The sequence below is a fragment of the Acomys minous genome (assembly GCF_964271855.1).
Source record: "Acomys minous genome assembly, chromosome: 2".
NCBI lineage: Eukaryota > Metazoa > Chordata > Mammalia > Rodentia > Muridae > Acomys > Acomys minous.
Genome location: NC_140484.1, coordinates 66,778,212 through 66,796,345, shown reverse-complemented (window position 1 = coordinate 66,796,345; position 18,134 = coordinate 66,778,212). Strand labels below are relative to the sequence as shown.

Here is an 18,134-nt window from a genome sequence, read left to right as displayed (position 1 = left end):
ACAAAAAACAATAAAACAAATGCCCGCAGGCAAATGTGATGGAAGCAATTGCTCAATGCTCAGCTATGTCTAGGCTTGTGCCAAGTGGACAAAATATGAACTCTAACAGCCATGTTATATAAGTAAGCCTAACAAACACATTGGTTCCACAGGGCAAATTTTAGTGGACTCTTACTTAGGTTTGCCACTGGGATCTAGGGGAGGGGAACAAGGGGAAAATGGGAGGGAGGGAAGAATGGGAGGATACAAGGGATGGGATAACCATTGAGATGTAACAAGAATAAATTAATAAAAAAATTTTAAAAAAAGAAATTCACAAGGAAAAAAATGTGCCAAAAAAAGAGGAGTCTTAAGTTGGGCCACAGGGATACTTTCAAAGTCCTCTGCTTAAAATGAGACAGTTGTTTCTGCCACACTGCAACGGGTGTATCCCAGTGAACGTTCATTGTTTGCAAGCTCCTGTTCTCTGCAAAACCCAAGTTCCTAGGAAAAATGCCATTCCAGTGAAGCCATTCTGATACTCTGTGCACTGAAGTTGCCAGAACAAAAGCCATAGCTATGTTAAGGATTCTGCAAGGCTGACTAATTGATTCAAATTTCCAGTGATTGTGAAGAGTTGGAATGTTGCAGGTCAAACTATCTTGGGCTATGTTAACAGCAACTCACTGGCCACCTCTGTATTTGACCTAACATCCCTGGGACTATGATGAAAATCCTGACAGGATGCTCCAATAGACCTCTACCTTCTGCCAAGCCAAAGGCTAAGGATGCCCTCAGAGAGCATCTGAAGCCTATAGCAGAGCTTTCCCGTCTTTTTTGTAAGCTGCCTATCTGCAGTTCCTAATGATGCCTCCTTCATTCATTCCTTTGTTCTGTTACTATTAAAAGAAAAAAAACTACTTCATGATACTGTTACCGTGTTGTAGGGTAGCATTGTAAAGAACTTGAATCCGTGCTCCACAGCCATTGTCACTGTCATTTGGCTCCAGAACATCTCTTTCTTTCAAGTGAAAATTGTGTATTGGCCATTAATGTCTGTAATCACAAGACTGAAAACAATGAAAAATATTAGCCCAGACACAGCAACTTGCTGTAGGCAATTGACGCAGGGCTGGAGAGACAGCTCAGCTGGTGAAGCGCTCATTGTGCACACGTAAGGATTTGAGTTTGATTCCCTGAACTCATCGAGAGGCTGGGTGCGTGCCTGTAACTCCAACACTGGGAAGGAAGAGACTGGTAGGATCTCCAAGGAATAGCTGGCTACTCAACTGATCAAATCACTGAGTTCCAGGCCAGTGAGAAACCGTGCCTCAAAAAAGGCAGACAGCACCTGGAACACTTAAGGAAGTTCTGGCTTCCTCACTCATACCAACACACACACACACACACACACACACACACACACACACACACACATATACACACACACACTTGTGCATGCACACACAGGCGCATGCACACGAGCTATACCTATAGGTTTGATCTTTTAAAAGAATCCCTTATAATATGTAATAGAAGGTGGAGTACTTCGGAGGCAAGAAGAAGAAAACGCATAAAGGAGGTGAGCAAAAATGAAGATTTGACCACCCTAAGCCAAAGGAATAGGAAGCCAGGGACTGTAGTGCACATAGCCTGTGCCTACCTCTGCCGCTCACAGTCTCATCAGGTGCTGTTACACAGTCCAGCAAACCCTTAGGACACTGTTCCCCCATCTGTGCATTCCAAGAGCCATGGAGCAGAGACAATCAAACACAGACTCTGTGACTATGCTGACTGGGTGTAGACTTCTTGTCATTGCCCCCTGGATACAAGGCCATACTTATTTAACTTGAATTCAGTACTAAGAGTAACTTAGAAGTGGTTCGACATATTTGGGATCATATGGAAGGGTATGTAAAAATACATGAAGAACTTGGGTCCCCCATGGCCTTTGGTCTCTTGAAATAATCCCCCATGGATGTCAAAGAAGGAAAATGAAAATCAAGCAGGAGACAAAGCTATGTCAGTACCAAGTGATGTCACTTCATAGTGACCTCACTCCTATAGCTGCCAGCAAGCGTGTCCAGGGAGTACCCTGGCAATCAGGACATGCTCCTTAGGCACAGCAGGAACAGCACAAAAGTGTCACACAAAGCAGGGACGGAAGATAGGGATGAGGCTGACTCATCCCTGCAGATGACACACCTTAGACCACACCTAGCTGCTGAGACGATTTCATGCCATCATGAAAAGCAACCATTTGAGGTTTCAAGCGGCTTAGTTTCATGAGCTGACTCTCCTGGGAAGTCTTATCTGTGTCCCTCCAAATTCTGGGTATTTGCTTTGTATAAGTCAAGAGCCAATAACGGGACTTGTCTGTGCTGTTGGTGTTAGATTAAATAATACATGAAAATCATTGAACAAGGTGCTGACAGCTCTTCGTGGCAATGCACCTCTCCCTCTGCTGAGCACTAGAGATCATGAATGCAGTGAGTGAACAGGGCCTTTCCTCGTGCTATTTTTGTACCAGGCTAGAGCAGACAGCCCTCCACAAAGGAACCCATTCATTCTGAGGCATGTGGATGAGGCCTCTGAGAATCACCAGAGCTAATTCCCCACTTTTATACCCCTTTAGTCACCACTACACTGCGACCAAAGCAGAGCTAGGACTTGCCTGTGATGACATTAAGCCTCTAAGAAGATGGATACCCTACCTACAGCCTCACAGCCAGTCTGGGTGTCCCAGTCTGGAAGCTTCATGTACTGGGGCCCAGATGGTGGGCCAGTGTGTCCCTGCAGAGACCTGAGGGACTAGACTCAACCTGCTCTAATCCTGGCACAAGAGAAGATGGATTGAAACTCAGCTTCTAATTCTGACACCTCGGTGGTTCTCACACTTAAAAACCCCATTAGCCTGACACGCCTACAAAATACTCATATGTGAGACAAGATGTGGTTATTTTAAGTCGCGCTTCTAATCGCTGTGTGGGGGCGGCGTATTCTTGGAGCACAGGCTTTAATTGTGCACCTGGATCTGTCAAATCGTGATGCCTGTGCTGCTAGCTCCGGAAGGTAACAACGGAAAGGATCGCCCTGACCTAGCCAGCAATTTGCCTGTGCAGACCTTATCAAAGCCCAGTCTGTAAAGCGCTTACCACAGGAGCGTGAGGACCTGAGCAGTCCCTAGTACCAAAGTTTTTAAGTGCTAGGTAGGTAGGAACAGGGGAGATCTCTGGGGCTTGATGGCCAGGCACCCTAGCCAACCAATGAGCTCTACGTCCAATGAAATACACCATCTCAAAAACTATGTGTAAGGCAGAGGGTGACTGGAGAAGACACTCAGTGCTGACCTCTGGCCTCCACACACATGTCACAGGTACCGCTACATACATATAACACATATACAAAGCATGCTTGTGTGCTGTGAGCTGTGTTCTACCCTCCCTGGCAACCCTAGAAAGAGGTTGCATCGTGGCCTGACTGTCAATTGTCCCCTGTAGGTTCGTGTATTTGAAGACCTGATCTCTAGCTAGTGCTGGGGAGAGGAGGTTATGGAAGCCTGTGAAGGCAATCCAGTTTCTTGTCCTGTTCTTACTCCTGAATCCACCAGCATGTGAAGATGCACACTCAAGCATCCACTGCCATGGACCAAGTCACTCCAGCTGCATCCCCGACCCTCACCGTGATGAACTGTATGTTCCAAACAATGCGTCAAAATAAATCTATTCTCCTTTAGGGGCCAGAGCAACAGCTCTGCTCTCCAACACCCTTTCTGGAGATTCCCTCACAAGAAGGCTCCAGAGTAAACAATTTACCCCCTCAGAGAAAAATCCCCACAGACAAACAGCACTGGGATGATCTCAGCCCCTCCTACCTCCATCCTCACCACATGCAGCTGAGTGAGCCTCTGCCCCAGGCACTTACGGAGAAGAGTTTGGCTGTCACCTGGGCTACATTTCCCATGCACGAAAGACAAAGTAGACAGAAAGACCAGAAAACAAAAACTGTCCTCCAAAGGGGCTTGGTGCATGGCCCAGAGACGGCAAGATAGGGTCACATTTCACCAACTCTCTGGTGACGTCCTCTGTGTGCCGCCCCTCATGTTTCATGGGTACATTTCTGGACTTTGAAGGACTCACAAGCAGACTAGGTCCCCCCTATGTGGGGCTCCTGCTCAAGGAGTGGGCTCATAAGAAACAAAAGTATGGTGCTAATTTGATTGACACTTTTGATGGGACCTATAATCATTTAGGAGCAGACCTCTGGGCATGCCTGTGGAGGACGGATTATGGCAGAAAGATGCGCCCTAAATGTAGACACAATTCTGTAGACTCGGGCCTGGGCTGGACTGAGCTCTGGCATTCCCCTCTCTGCTTCTGGATTGTGGACAGATTGTTACCAGCTCCCTCAAGCTTTCATGCCCATAACTTTCCCACCATGGTGGAGTCTGCCCTTAAACCCTGAGGGGAAAAAAAAAACAAAATAACTCCCTTAAGTTGCTTTTACCAGGTATTTGGTCAGAGCAAAAAGAAAAGTAACTACTGCACCAAGAAAAGGTTACAGGTGCTCCCTCAGAGGTCTGGCATTCATCCTAGGGGACCTAGGGGACCTAGGACCCTCGGAGATCAACAGTGGTCTCCCTGGTCCATTACTGAGAGTTCGCCTTTACCCTCTTAAAACCCACAAGGGGGCTTTGTCTTGTTATGGTATCTGTTTCCCCCTCCACTTTCTCATTGCCCCATCCAGATGTTTCTTAGCAGCTGTCACGTTCAAAAGCTGTTTTAGAAGACCTGGTCATTAGAGAGCCCTCTAAAAGAAAAGAATGGGCTCAGAAGAGGGATGTCCAGGGTTGCACATAAGAAGGCCCCAGACCACCAAGCTAAGGCTTCATAGAAGGAAAGGCCAAGAGCCAGGTGGTGGCTACCATATACCTGGCTTCCCCTCAAGCCTCCAAAAAGACAGTCCTGCCTACACCTGGACTGAGCCAAATGTGATGTTACGTACACCTGAACCTAAGAGCACAGCCATGCATTGTCACAGAAGCTGATTCCCACAGCAGTGAGGGGGAGCCCTTCCCGTGCCTTAGTGGGAGTATACTCTTGCTTTGGGTGCCACAGGGCCTTCCCTTCAGGCAAGGAGACCACTGAAGGAAAAGCCTGTGGTCACAAATTGAGTGGCTTGGGTAGTGTGCAGAGGAAGCTCAGCAAAGAACAAGACTGGGCCAAGGACCAAGATCACAACAGAACCTCGGAGAGGCCACATGGGATCTGGCCAGCCTTGAAAGCCAGAACAGCCTGGATGAGGCGGGTGGGCCTGGTGGTCACCAAGGAGGAGTCACCTCCCTCCTGTGTGATGGACATCTCAGCCACATCCATGCTGTGAGTGCTTTTCATTCTGTTCTTGCCATTTCTAGAAAGAGGGCACCCAAAGGAAACCATTGTCTCATTGGCCCTGGCTTCTGTCTCTGGCCCCATCCTCTGCACACAGGCCTGCTCTGCAGTGACCCCCTCACCTTGAGAACTAGATAATGCCCATCAACTGTCATGCACTCACCAACCCAAGCTCAAGGGAAAGCCCCCCAGCCCCCGCCTTGCTTCTGTGACCAGAGAAGCCAGCAGCGTGACCACAACACATCTGCATCCGAGAAGCTTAGTACCTGGATGTTGAGTCTCCCACGATGCGCTCCCAGGCCATAGCGCTTTGTCGTGGACGCGTGCAGCTGGAAGTCCGTGACTTTTAATGTTTCCAGACCAAGAGGTGGGCAACCTGGAAAGGACAGGGCTTGTTAGAAACAAAGGCGGAAGAAACGGGTGTCTGGTTTTCAGAAAGGGTCATGTGCTTTCTTCCCTCAATGAGTTCCCAAGCCACCAACATGAACCCTTGCCTGGCCACTGTGTTTCAGAAAGATTAGACCAATGCAACCATTAGCAGCTCCCCACTTTTTTATCGCTAGTATCTGCTTCCTGAATACCTGGGCTCTCAGATGCCTTCTCTGCTGCTTGGCCTCGCTGTTGTTTGATGCCGTTTGCAATTAAAGTCCCTTCTGTGGGACTCAGTCAGACAATGACACTGGGTAGAAGTCTTCTAACAATCCCACGCTTTGAGCACTGCAAATTAATCAGGACTTGTTGATTTTGTTTCAGCAACTCTGGCCTCTATTGTGCATGGTAATGAGCAGAAAAGCAACATAAATAGAAACCTTCTATTGTCTTCCTTCTTGGCAGAATGTGTAGCTGTGAGAACAGCTCCTGAGCACAGCTTGACCCTGGAACTACTGCCAGCCAATGACTGCCCAAGTCTAGATCTCCGTCCCTAGGCATGACAGCACTGATGACAGCAGGGGCTGGACCCCAGGTCTCCTAGGCTGGGCTACTCTCTCATCCACTGACCTGCCATTGTGTCCCATCGTGGGCATGTGGTGGCAGAGCATCAAAGGGAGTCTCCTCCTTACCATCTGACTTGGAAAAGAAACACAACTCTCAACTAGATATGAATCGAGTCTATTTCCACCAGAAATATCAGACAACCTCAAACATCAGAGGACACTGTCACTGGGGAACTGGAAGTGCTCTGGAATCAAGAGCACTCGGGGAACATGTCTGCAGACTCAGCAAATGGCCGTGCTAGCTTGGGGGAGGGGGGGCGGTCTCATGAGGTGACAGGGACTCTGCAGGTACCTGAAGGAGAAGGTCCACCCAGGCTCTGCAGACAGACAAGTGCAGAACCTCCAGGAACCAAGATACCACACGAGCCTCCCTTAAGGTCACAGAAGTGGAGACCTTGCACAATGAGACCTGAGGCACGCCACTGAGAAGTGCCTGCTGCCAGCAGAGCCACGCAATGGATCTAGCCTCCAGAGCTGCAACTCCAGGCTGCTAAAGGACGCTGTGCAGCCTTGGGCCTGTTGACAGCCTCTGAGAAGCTTCCTGGGTTAGCACCTGACATTAACTATTCCACCCTAGTGGGGAGCATGAGCAGAAAAGTCTTCCTGTGCCCCCTCACACACTGTGGGAATGCAGAGCAACTTCCAGTGACCAGTTGGTGCTCCATGGCTTCTGGGGAAGGGTCTTGTAGCTTGGGGGGGCGGCTGCAGAGTCATGCACTGATAGAGCATTGGTGAAGGAGTGAGAAGTGTGAGTAGAGGCCACGCGGTGAATGGCAGGTGTGCAATGAATTCAGAGGGCCTGTGAAAAGGGGCGGGGCACATGACTGAGGCCAGGCCCTATCACTGAGCAGGGTTGAGGTGTGTATGTGGAGGGGGGGGCGGTTGTTAAGCAGGAAAGGGGATCTTTGAAGCCAGACCCCGAACCTTCCCAAGGCCATTCAGAGTCACCAGTTATCACGTACCCCTGCTTCACACGGGTCTGCACCTACACCATTCAGGCCTGGAGGACACAGGGATCTGGCTCATATGGGTTGCATTGTCTTTGATACCAAGAGTTGAGTGAGTCCTTCTCCATCCTACTTACCAGGAACTGATAATGCTCATGTCCTAGAACCGAGCAAGGCTGTCGTCCCACAACCTCCTCTTGACACCCACAGTGTTTGCCTCTTATGCTGGGCATCACTGTGGACCTTCTTAAGCCACCAGAGCAAGAGAATGCCCTGCTTCTCAGGGTCTGGGAGCCATGAAGCATGGCCCCTGAGCCCAGATGATAAGCCTATACCTCTCCTGTCACAAGGGCTGGGAATGTGGGCCTGTACCCTCTCAACTGTAGCTTCAGGACAAGAAACACCTCTCCTCAGCTATTTCCCTGGTCTCTCAGACCCCGTGTTCTTCTGCAGCCATCACAAGCTGTGTTCAGAGTTCAGGCAAGGTCTGAGGGTAACTCTCACTAACTTATTATGGTCCCTGTTATTTAAACCCTGGCTTGGATTTTGGTTCAAGGGTCCCTAAACTTATGTGCCTGCCTCCCACCTCTGGTTTTTCCCCCACTGCTCCTACTTGCTGTTTGGTTGTGACTTTTATTGGTCAGCTAGTCTCAACCTGCCATGCTCCAGACACTGGCAGCATCCATAGCCTGCGTGAGAGGCCCTATACTTCCAGGCCCCAACAATGAGCTGGCCACTGGCAATGGGTTCTGTGGATTAACCTCTTTTCTTATGGGAATGGCCTCTGCTCAGCTCAACTCTTAATTTAGTTTCTGATGCTGAGGGACCAGGGCACTGGAGACCAGACAACGGGAAAGACCCTAGCTCTGTCTCCACAGGCTAGTGCTCAGATCTATGGCATCGCCATGCAATCAGGTCAGAAATGCAAACAGTATCCACTGTCATTCGTGAGATTAAAATCCACCACTCAGCAGAACATGGAGGAAAATTCCATTACCTCATTTAGCCCTGCAACCTCCATTTCTGTCATTTATAGTCAGTCAGACAGGCAGATGCACAGGTAGACCGCCAGATGGACAGATAGCTCCCCACAACAATGACTGCTATTCAAAAGCACTTCTTCTCCTGTGTATATAAATATTTTAGTTCAAGAAGGAACAACTTGAATAAAGTTACATACCTATTAAAATTGATTCCCAATGAGAAATCCCCATTACGACATACAAGGTATGGAAAGAAGTGCATGTAAGTGGGGTATTTCATGAATGCATACCTCACACTGACTCCAAAGTTCAATGTTACCCTCTGGGGAGGGGGGCGCACTGTGTGCCCATGGCAACAGTGGAGTTTCATATGTGTGGCATCTCTCTACTCTTGTCCAGACCTACAAGAGGGTCCCAGAAGAACCCAAAATGTTCTGCTCCCTTCATGCATAGAATTGTTGGGCAGTGACCAACAGTGGAAATCCAAATAAATATTGGGCTCTCCAGCTCATAGATGGTGTCTTCCAATAGGCCAGCCCTCTGATGCTAGGATTTTTTTTTATTAGAAGGTGCTGTCTTTAGGTGCTCTTGTGTTGTACGGAAGCCTTTTCCATCGTCCGTGTAGAAGTAACTAGCAAGGAATCTGTCCTAGGAGACCACATGTCCTTGAAAGGCAAAGATGCAGATATGGATCACGTAGACTAGAAAGGGTTGTACTTGGCTGAAAGAAACCAACAATACCCCATTTAAGCCAGGAAGGATCACTGGATGGACAGAGGGCCAAGGTAGGACAGAACCAGAGCTCTGTAGCACAAGCCACCACTCTGTGCTGCTAGAGGAAGGGACTGCCTCTAAGGGTGACCCCAGAATCCACCATACCTGAGCAGGGCCTCCACCCAGTCACATGCCTGACCACCAGGATTTGGATGCTCACAGCAACAAAAGCTAGACACAAGTGCACAGCCACCGGGGTGCCTGGAACAAGCACGTGCAGGCCCCTAACCAGTGCTGAGGGTAAATCCGGGTCAAGTATAGGGCAAGGGTCGCAGAGGTACAACAAGGCAGTCAACCTCTTCCAGTGAGCTTCTATTTCATCAGTTATCCACTCCTGATTTTTTTCCCCCTCTGAGTACCTCACTCTTTACCCTTCATCACTAATCTCTATAATTGCCTTCCTGGAGGTTCTGGGGGGCAGGGGGAAGCTTGGTGACAACCGGTTCACCACTTGAAACAGGACAGTGTGTTCTCCACCGCAGGACACTATGGGGCCCCACTTCTCCAAACAACATGTTCAGACATACTTTAGAGCCAGTGAGCTGGCTCACCAGGAAAGTGCTTGTCACCGCGCCTACCAACCTGAGCTCATCCCAGGGATACTGCCAGGAGAAGAGAACCGAGTGCTACAAAGTTGTTCTTTGGACCCCTTATGAGGGCTGTGGCATACACTGGCACTTCAGCACACACATGCCCCCCTCAATATGCATGCACACACAAGCACGCACGCACACACACACAAGCACACGCACGCACACACACACACACACTGTAAAATGTTTAAACATTTTAAAATTAAGAAAAGCTTAAACCTAGAGTAGTTTAATGAAAAGCCACTCCCCCATATTCTTTTATACAAAGATCAATAAGGCAACAATTGCAGCTTATAGCCACATAGTCACGTGTTTTCTGGTGAAAGTTACAGTGCCTGTTTTAATATGTATACTGAAGGTTTGACATACGAATGCTGTGTTCAGAATAGGAAGTTTCTCACACTAAAGATGAAAAGGTAAGAGCTAGGAAAATCATCTTCTGATTTTAGACTTTAAGTGAAAGCATAGAGTACTAAAATGTCCTCCACACTGCATGCTTAACCTCCACCAACGTCAGCAGTTTTGCCCGATTCACTTTCTTCCTCTTGGTTCCCTGAGAACATTCTAAAGGTTTCCAGAAGAGCTAGTGGGTGTTCAGAATCAGCAGAGAGCTCCTCCTCCCACCCGGTGCACCTGCAGGGTCCTCTGCACTGGGAGAGGATGATGAGGAAGGGAATTAAGGTATCACCCGAAATTTGTTCCCTCACAGGAGAATGGTGGGGAGGGAACATGTAAATGAATAGAAGAGTACGGAGGCTGAACAGCCATGGTAGCCAGAGAGGAGCCCATGCCATCAAGCTGAGATCCTCAGTCCTGCACAGGGAGACAGGCAGCTCCGCTCTCCTGTGCCCAGAGAGCAGGCAGATACTAGAGAAGACTATGAAGAAAAGGAGCAGCTGACAATTTCCTTGGAGCCAACATTCAAGGCTCCTCCTAATCCCTGAAGTGACATCTACAGGACCTGAGATTGGGCTCTGGGTTTTAGATTCCAGCCACAGTGAGAAGAGGCACTACAGTAGTCCCTGAGGCAGTTTCTCTGGGGCCATGGAACCCTAGGAACATCCAAGACATGAATGCAACGGCTCCAAGCACATCTCTGTCTCCATAAGATAGGAATCCAGAGAGGAAAGCTGAGACAACAGATGCGTTTCAGCTACAGTCCTTGGCCTGTCTGCAGTTGTGTGAGATAATGCAGAGGTGACTTATGCATGCAGAGCTACCAACTAAATTGCCTATCAATAACCAAGGGGGTCAGAGGCACTTTCAGACATATGAGTACTTGGAAAATGGACTTGTTTTCACTGTAACCAAAAAACATGGCTGGTAACTGTAAAGAGGCACAAGAGTATATAACCCTGAAGATGGTGAGACTGAGGATGCTGCTAACCAAAGGACGCAGAACAGGAGGCAAAGCAGGAACAAGGTGTTAGCATGTCTTTCAGGGAAATACCTGCTATGCAAATCACAATACTGTTTTCCAACAACGAGGGTGTTGTAGGCTCAATTACCTTAACAATCTGACATCCTTCAAGAAAACACTATGGAGGAAGACAGGAATGTGGTTGCACTGGTGATGAGGAAAAGTATTTCTAAGCTTAATCAAAGTATCTGTAGCAACTAGTTTAAAAATAAAAACCTCTGTGTTGGAACTGTATGTATTTTTATTATAACACTGAGCCAGGAGGTGATTACTATGTGTTGAGGCTTCAGATGTAGAAGGGTCAAGTGCTCATCTAGCAGGCCTGAAGCCCTGAGTTTGACCCCCAGCACTGCATAAAACCATATTTTTAAAAAATTAGAATTATGGATAGATCATGCTTAGAATCCCAACACTCAGAAAGGAGGCAGGGGGATAAGACGTTCAAGGTGAACCTCAGCTATACGGTGCAAACCAGGGCTTCATGACATTTGGCTTTAAGAACAGTTTTTTGAAATAAACAGGAAACTTACAGCCCTTCTTGCCTCCTTGGTGTCTCAGCATTCTGGTAAACTCTGCTCATGACACACTGTGGCAAGGATGGATTCCCCAACTAACCCATGCCCTGGACCAGCAGCCACCACCCACACCTAAGGACAAACTCTGCTGCCATAAAAAACGAACATGTCTTTGACCATTAAATTGAGTTTCATCCACCATTTAAAACAGGCTCTAGTCCTGAGAAGCATCTGGGTGAGAGGAACATGGGGGGAAAGTGTGAAAAAAAAAAAAGTCTTCAGGAAAATATCAATTAGAGATCCAAGATGCGTCACAATCTGGAGAAGACTGACAGTCACCAGAGAGGAAGCCACTTTCTCTCAAGGCATACAGCTACGGAACACCCCGTGCAAAGGGAAGCTCCATCTCCCGGTGCCACTCCACCCGTGGACGGTGGACATGGGAGCCCCGCCTCATCTCTGCTCAGAACACACGTCATTAGCTCTGTACCTTGCTAACATTCTTTGCGGACACTACCCTGGTGTATCTTCATCAAGCCCGGAGGTCCTTGACACCACCACCAAGTAATGTATGACAGTAACTTTTAATTACCAAATTGATTATCAATTTAATTATCAAATTAAAGTATCAAGTTTATTTGATATGCAAAATAATCAAACTAATTATCAATAAAATCATCAGTTTAATTCTCAAATTATCAATAATCACCTGGTAAAAGAATCTCAATGAAGGATTGTCTCCATTGGATTGGTTGGTGGATATGACTGTAACAGATTTTCTTAATTGAGTTAACCGAAGTGGGAAGATTCAACCTGGAGTGAGTGGAACTATTTCGTTGATAGGGCCCTGAACTATATCAGAGTGAAAAGGGGCAAGCTGAAGAAGCAGGCATGCATCTTCTCTGTCCTTGGCTACGGGCGTGATGTGAGCATCTACCTAAAGCTCCTACTGCTGTGAGAGCCCTCCAGTGATGGACTATAAGCGAGCTACAATAAGCCCTTTCTCCCCTAAGTTGGTTTTGGCAGGGCGTTTAATCAAAGCAACAGAAATGAAACTAGGACACTCTGTATATCCATTCTTAAACAAATTCCAAGAGTCCCTATTGCTCTTAATGTCAGGGGCAACTTTGCATCCTAGAGACTATAGAAAATATAATATATAGCACATGAATTTTTATTTGAGGCACCAACCCCAAAACTCCACTCCCTGTGTCACAAATATCCCCAGGGTACTGTTGTAAAAGTATATCAAATCTATGAGCAATCAAGCTAATGTGCAATCAGCCCCCTATGAGTCACCCTCTCTGGACATCATGTCACTTAACCTTCACAGTGTCCGCAAACCCATCTTCCCATCGACAAACAGAGGACTGGAGAGGCAGCCAAACCGCCTTAAACAATTACTAAGTATCCAGGTTCAATTTGAAAATCTACTGTGACAGGACATCCCATGCTCCTCCATTTGAGTTGAACGTTCCAAAGTAAAAATGCCAATGCTTTGGTGGCACTGGGGTCATACCAGGAAAAGAGCCAGAACTGGGAAAGTCATCACTTGCTGGCACAGAGGAGCTATGGCCTGCAGTGGCTGCCTGCCACTAACAAAACAGAGGATTTTTTTAAGATATGGAGAGCAAGTGGCTCCCAGTAATAAGTGTCTAGCTCTCTTGAATTATTGTTTTCATTGCTGCCTGTGAATCTAATAGGATTCACTTATGGAATTCTTTCCTTTGCCTTTCTGAGCCTGCCATTCCCTCTGACCAATGAAGAGTGTGGAAGCCGCTTCCCGGCGTGCTGAGACTGTGTTTGCAGTGGCTCACTGTCTGACTTAGATACCAAGAGCTTCTTGGAAGGGCGTGAGAGTCTCTCTGGGTCTTGGGAGGTCTGAGCTAATCTTGGTCTTATCTAATCACCCTTGGAATGTTCTTTAATACCCAGCACATCAAAAAAGACCCTGAAGATGTGCCACGGTGCACTGCTGTGACAGAAAACTGAATGATTCAGCTCAAGGACAAAAATCTCTGGAAGAAACTAGAAAAATGGATGCCTGCATTTCACCCAGAGACTTGCCTCAGTGACAGCAGCTCTCAGGAAGGTCTCCTGAGGCTCCCGCATGCTGGCTGGCACCTTTCACCTATACAGTAAAAAAAAAGAAGTCTGGAGAATGTCTTTCTCAGTTACTCAGAGTCCAACAAAGGAAATTCTCAGAGAACTGGGAGGCAAGCCCAAGCCTGGAGCCCGTGGAATCTGCCCCAGAAGGCTTCAGCCTCAGAGGATCTGGCCACTTATCTTCTCCTTGGATGTCCAGCTCAGTGGTTGCCTCACCCGAAAAGCCTACCACATTCCATTCCCAACCTCTCAACTCATCCTACACACCTTACCTTGAGGCCAAACTCCTGGTGAGAGCTCCACCATGTCAGATAGCCTAGTCGACCTCCCTGAAGAGGCTGAGAGCCTCAATCACAAGGCAAAATAATTTGGATCATAGAATCCCTGACATGACACGTATCAGAAGCTACTACGACTGGTAATCACTATCTCTGAATCATCATGGGAAATTCATATTTTTCCTCATACATTGCTAATAAAGACCCCCAGAAGATAATTACTAGTTCAAAACAGACTGCTTGTCTCCTTTGTGAATAGTGCCACATCCATGCTCCACCTACGCTTTTATGTACTTCACGTTCCTATTGTATCAGCTAATTTCAGTGACTATCAGTAGAAGATGGAGACAAATGTCTTCAAGGCCTTGGGAAAGGCAAAAAATAAAATTAAACATGATGGGAAAAGCACTAACCTCGAAAGAAAAAAAAATTAATGATCGGTTTGGTTTTAGGTTTAAGAACATCTGTTGCTGAAAAGATAAGCCAGTGGGTGGAGTCAAGCCTCAATCTGGGTATCTGGCAAGGGACTCGTTGTCATGCTATTTTTAAGGAATGCAAGCAAACAAACCCTCCTGTAAACGAGAAGAATAGCAAGGAAAAACTTGACCCAAGTAGGGTTGAACAAAATAAGTCATTCTAATGGCAAAGAAGCGTTGGCCTTAGTCACCATGAGAACACAGAGTAAGACCACAGCCAAAGAGCAGCACATGCCGACAACATGAATAAAATGGAGAAGACAGACAAGGCAAATGTAGACTTTTAAGAAGAGAAGGAACTGCTGGTGAGAACGCTGATAGTCATGATCAACTTGGAGACTTCTCTGTGATGTGTGTGTAGTGTTATGTGTGTGTATGCTCATATATACATGTTTATGCATGTAAGCTTATGTGCACCTGCCTATGGAGGCCAGATGTCAAGATCTGGTGTCTTCTTCCGTTGCTCTCTGCCTTGTTTTGTTTTTAGAAAGTCTCTCATTTAACTTGGAGATCATCAATTTGCCTAGACTAACTGGCCAGCAAGAGCGGCCACCACCACCACCACCACCACCACCACTACCCAGTCTCCTACTCTCCTGTGCTGGGGTTATAGGCGTGTGTCTCTATACCCAGCATTTGTATTTCCAACATGGGGATCCAAGCTCAGGTCCTCATGTTTGCGAAGCAAGTTCTTTACCAACTGACCCAAGTCCCCAGGCCCTCTCTAATAGTTCTTATCAAAGATACTTATTCCCCATGATTAAGCAACTCTACTGGAGGTATACACCAAAAGACTGACACAAAAATAATCCCAAATGCACTCTGTAATAGCCAAAAGGTAAAATCTGCACCAAATACCCACCAATAGGAAAATGAGTACACAGACAGTGACATATATAGTCCTTCTGTGGAATACTACAGACTCATGAAGACGAACAAGCCATGGAGGATGAGCTTCATAAACACGATAACCAGCAAAAGAAATCAGACACAAGAGTGTCTAATGCAAGTCCACAATATTACCAAGTTCAAAATCACACAGATAGTCTCTGACTGACAGCACTCTTTAAGGAGAAGCAGGAGTTGGCTGGTTGGGTGTCAAAGCAGAGTTCAGAGACTCCAGCACAATCTTCTTGTTGTAAACTGAAGTTACAATGATGCACTTGCACACTGTGTGGTGTCCAAGACAACCCAAATCAATGTGTGGTGGTGATTACACACTCCAGTGTGTTACACCCTTATATTCCCATAGTTTTCTCTATACACGTTAGCCCTCAACAATATTTTAATGGGCTTACCCTTGTCTAATTATTATATCATTAAAAAAACACCAGACCAGATCTATGTATCCAATTCAGAAGGAATAAAAGAGATCTATGCTGAATGTAAAAGAGCCAGTCTCCCAGGTTTCATAGATATGGTTCCATGTATCTCATTTTGGAGAATAGATCTGCATTGTCAGGAGTCAGGATTGAGCATGGGGAGGGGAATGTATAATAACACAAAGAGCATTTGATGAGACAGGAGAGTTTCAGAAACCACACATGATACAGCTGCACAATCCTACACACACACACATACACACACACACACACACACACACACACACACACACATATAACTGGCTGAATCTGAATGTCTGAACATGATCTGACTTTGTCAAAGTCAGTTTCTTGACTCAATTACTTTACAATAGTCGTGTAATATATCAACACTGGTAGGGGCACAGTGAAAGGTGCTGAATTTTCTGGCATATAAGATGACTGGGTGTATAAGACGACCCTTAACTTTTCCAGTTAAAATACAAAATTTGGAATAAACTCACTACCCTTCTTCCAATGCACACCCTGTACAGCAGACTCGGGCATGTGTCCATTTGCAGGTAGGACACAGACAGCCAGGCGCTTTGTTAAGTCCAGGCAGACAGCCAGTGTCAGCCTACACGGCCCCTTTAATGTGCACTCCACACTCAATCCCAAGACAAGGCGCTCAGCCCTCCAAGTTGAATGGGTGGGTTCTGGTGGAGAACCAATCCACACTCACATTCTCTGCCCCGAGGTATAGGAACGTGTGTGTGTGTGTGTGTGTGTGTGTGTGTGTGTGTGTGTGTGTGTGCGTGCGCATGTGTGTGTGTATGTGTGTGCATGTGTGTGTGTATGTGTGCGTGTGTGTGTGCACGCGCGTGTGTGTGTGTGCATGTGTGCGTGCATGTGTGCGTGTGTGTGTGTGTGTGTGTGTGTGTGTGTGTGTGCGTGTGCAGCTTGCTCCTCCCTGATTCATACTCCTCCCACAGAGCAGTGAATCGGATATGGCACCACCCCCACACACTTTAAGAGCTGCACATATAAAGCAAGGGGAAGCAAGCTGCAGGTAAGTATCTGGCCTATAAGACTACTCCTGACTTTTGCGAAGATTTTTAGGGGCGGGGGAGGGGGGCCGAGTCAAAGAGTCATCTTATATGCTGGCAAATACGGTAAATCAGACTCTTCTCCTGGTACTATTTTTTTGCAACTTATGAATCTACAGTTATTTCAGATAAAAACAAAAAACTTTTTCTTAAAGGAGATTTTAAAAGAAAAAATTTCTTCACCCTGAACTCAGGATGACCTGGTGCATTCTCATAGAACTCTCAGTTGCTCAGAAGTGCCTTAGCTTCAGGGAATTCTGGTTGAAGTTTTTGTAAGCGTTCCCACACTTGCCCTAGAAGCCCAAGACTCAAAAAAGGAAAAATACTTAAACCTAACACCAGATGTGAAGGAACAGCCACCACATGTGCATCAGATGAACACAAAAGGAGAAAATAGCTCCCATGTGTGTCCTTAGCTTTAAGTCCAGGGTCTCTGGGAGCTGAAAATTAGACACTTTCCAATACCTTCTTATGTGACTGGAGCAGGCTGGTGCACGCACCTCCTTCCTGTTATTTTCCCACACTTATCATCATAGATTCTCAGAAAACACTGAGGCAGAAATGGTGAGGTAAATCATCCCAAAAGCAAACAAGAAGAATGGTGTTGAACACTCAGTAACTTGGGTCAGTGGCTTGGGTACAGACATTTGATAATAGGAAAAGTCTCTGCTTAGGACTAGCACAGAGATATTTCTCTCTATTCTATCAGACTGACCTGGCATGTGGGACAACCAAAAGCTAAGTGTAGGACCATAGTGCCCCAGGATTACGGCGAAAGGGTAGAGGAGCGCTTCAACCCCAAACACCTCAGATGAGGATGTCAGGAGTTGGCTCCCTCCCCCTTCCCAGCCTGGCCCCCATGAAGTCAGTTGTCCCACCATCAACCCTAGTAAGAAAGTATTACCTTGACAATTACCAAGCTTCGCTCCTTGTTCGACCTTTTAAGCCCTTACACACACCCTACAACCCCTGAATATGCAGATGAAGCATTCTCCAACACCCCTGCCCTGGCCAATTGTACAAGGCCATACAAGCTTTGCCCCAGAGGTGCCGGTCACCTCCCCAGGAGCATAAATAATCACTTCTGCCCCTCCACAATTAAATGAGTTATCTCACTGAAGCTGTCTCCCAAGAAGACTATGTATCAAACACTCACCACAGACAAAGATCCTGTATTGCACCCACCCACCAGGCAGTGCACTAAGAGAGCCTGGGTACCCCAAGGGGAGAAGTGGAAAGAAGGCGGAAGTCAAGTCAACTTTGGAGAAGGG

The 18,134-nt window shown here is 47.0% G+C and overlaps 1 protein-coding gene across 1 annotated transcript in view; it reads right to left on the bottom strand.

Moving 5' to 3' along the window:
* The window catches only part of CPXM2 (carboxypeptidase X, M14 family member 2), a 113,526-nt gene that overhangs the window by 80,264 nt on the left and 15,128 nt on the right, over positions 1–18,134 (bottom strand). Inside the window, exon 3 of the mRNA XM_084772686.1 lies at positions 5,636–5,745. Coding sequence (XP_084628812.1) covers positions 5,636–5,745 — 110 coding nt within the window. The remainder of the gene's footprint in view (positions 1–5,635; positions 5,746–18,134) is intronic.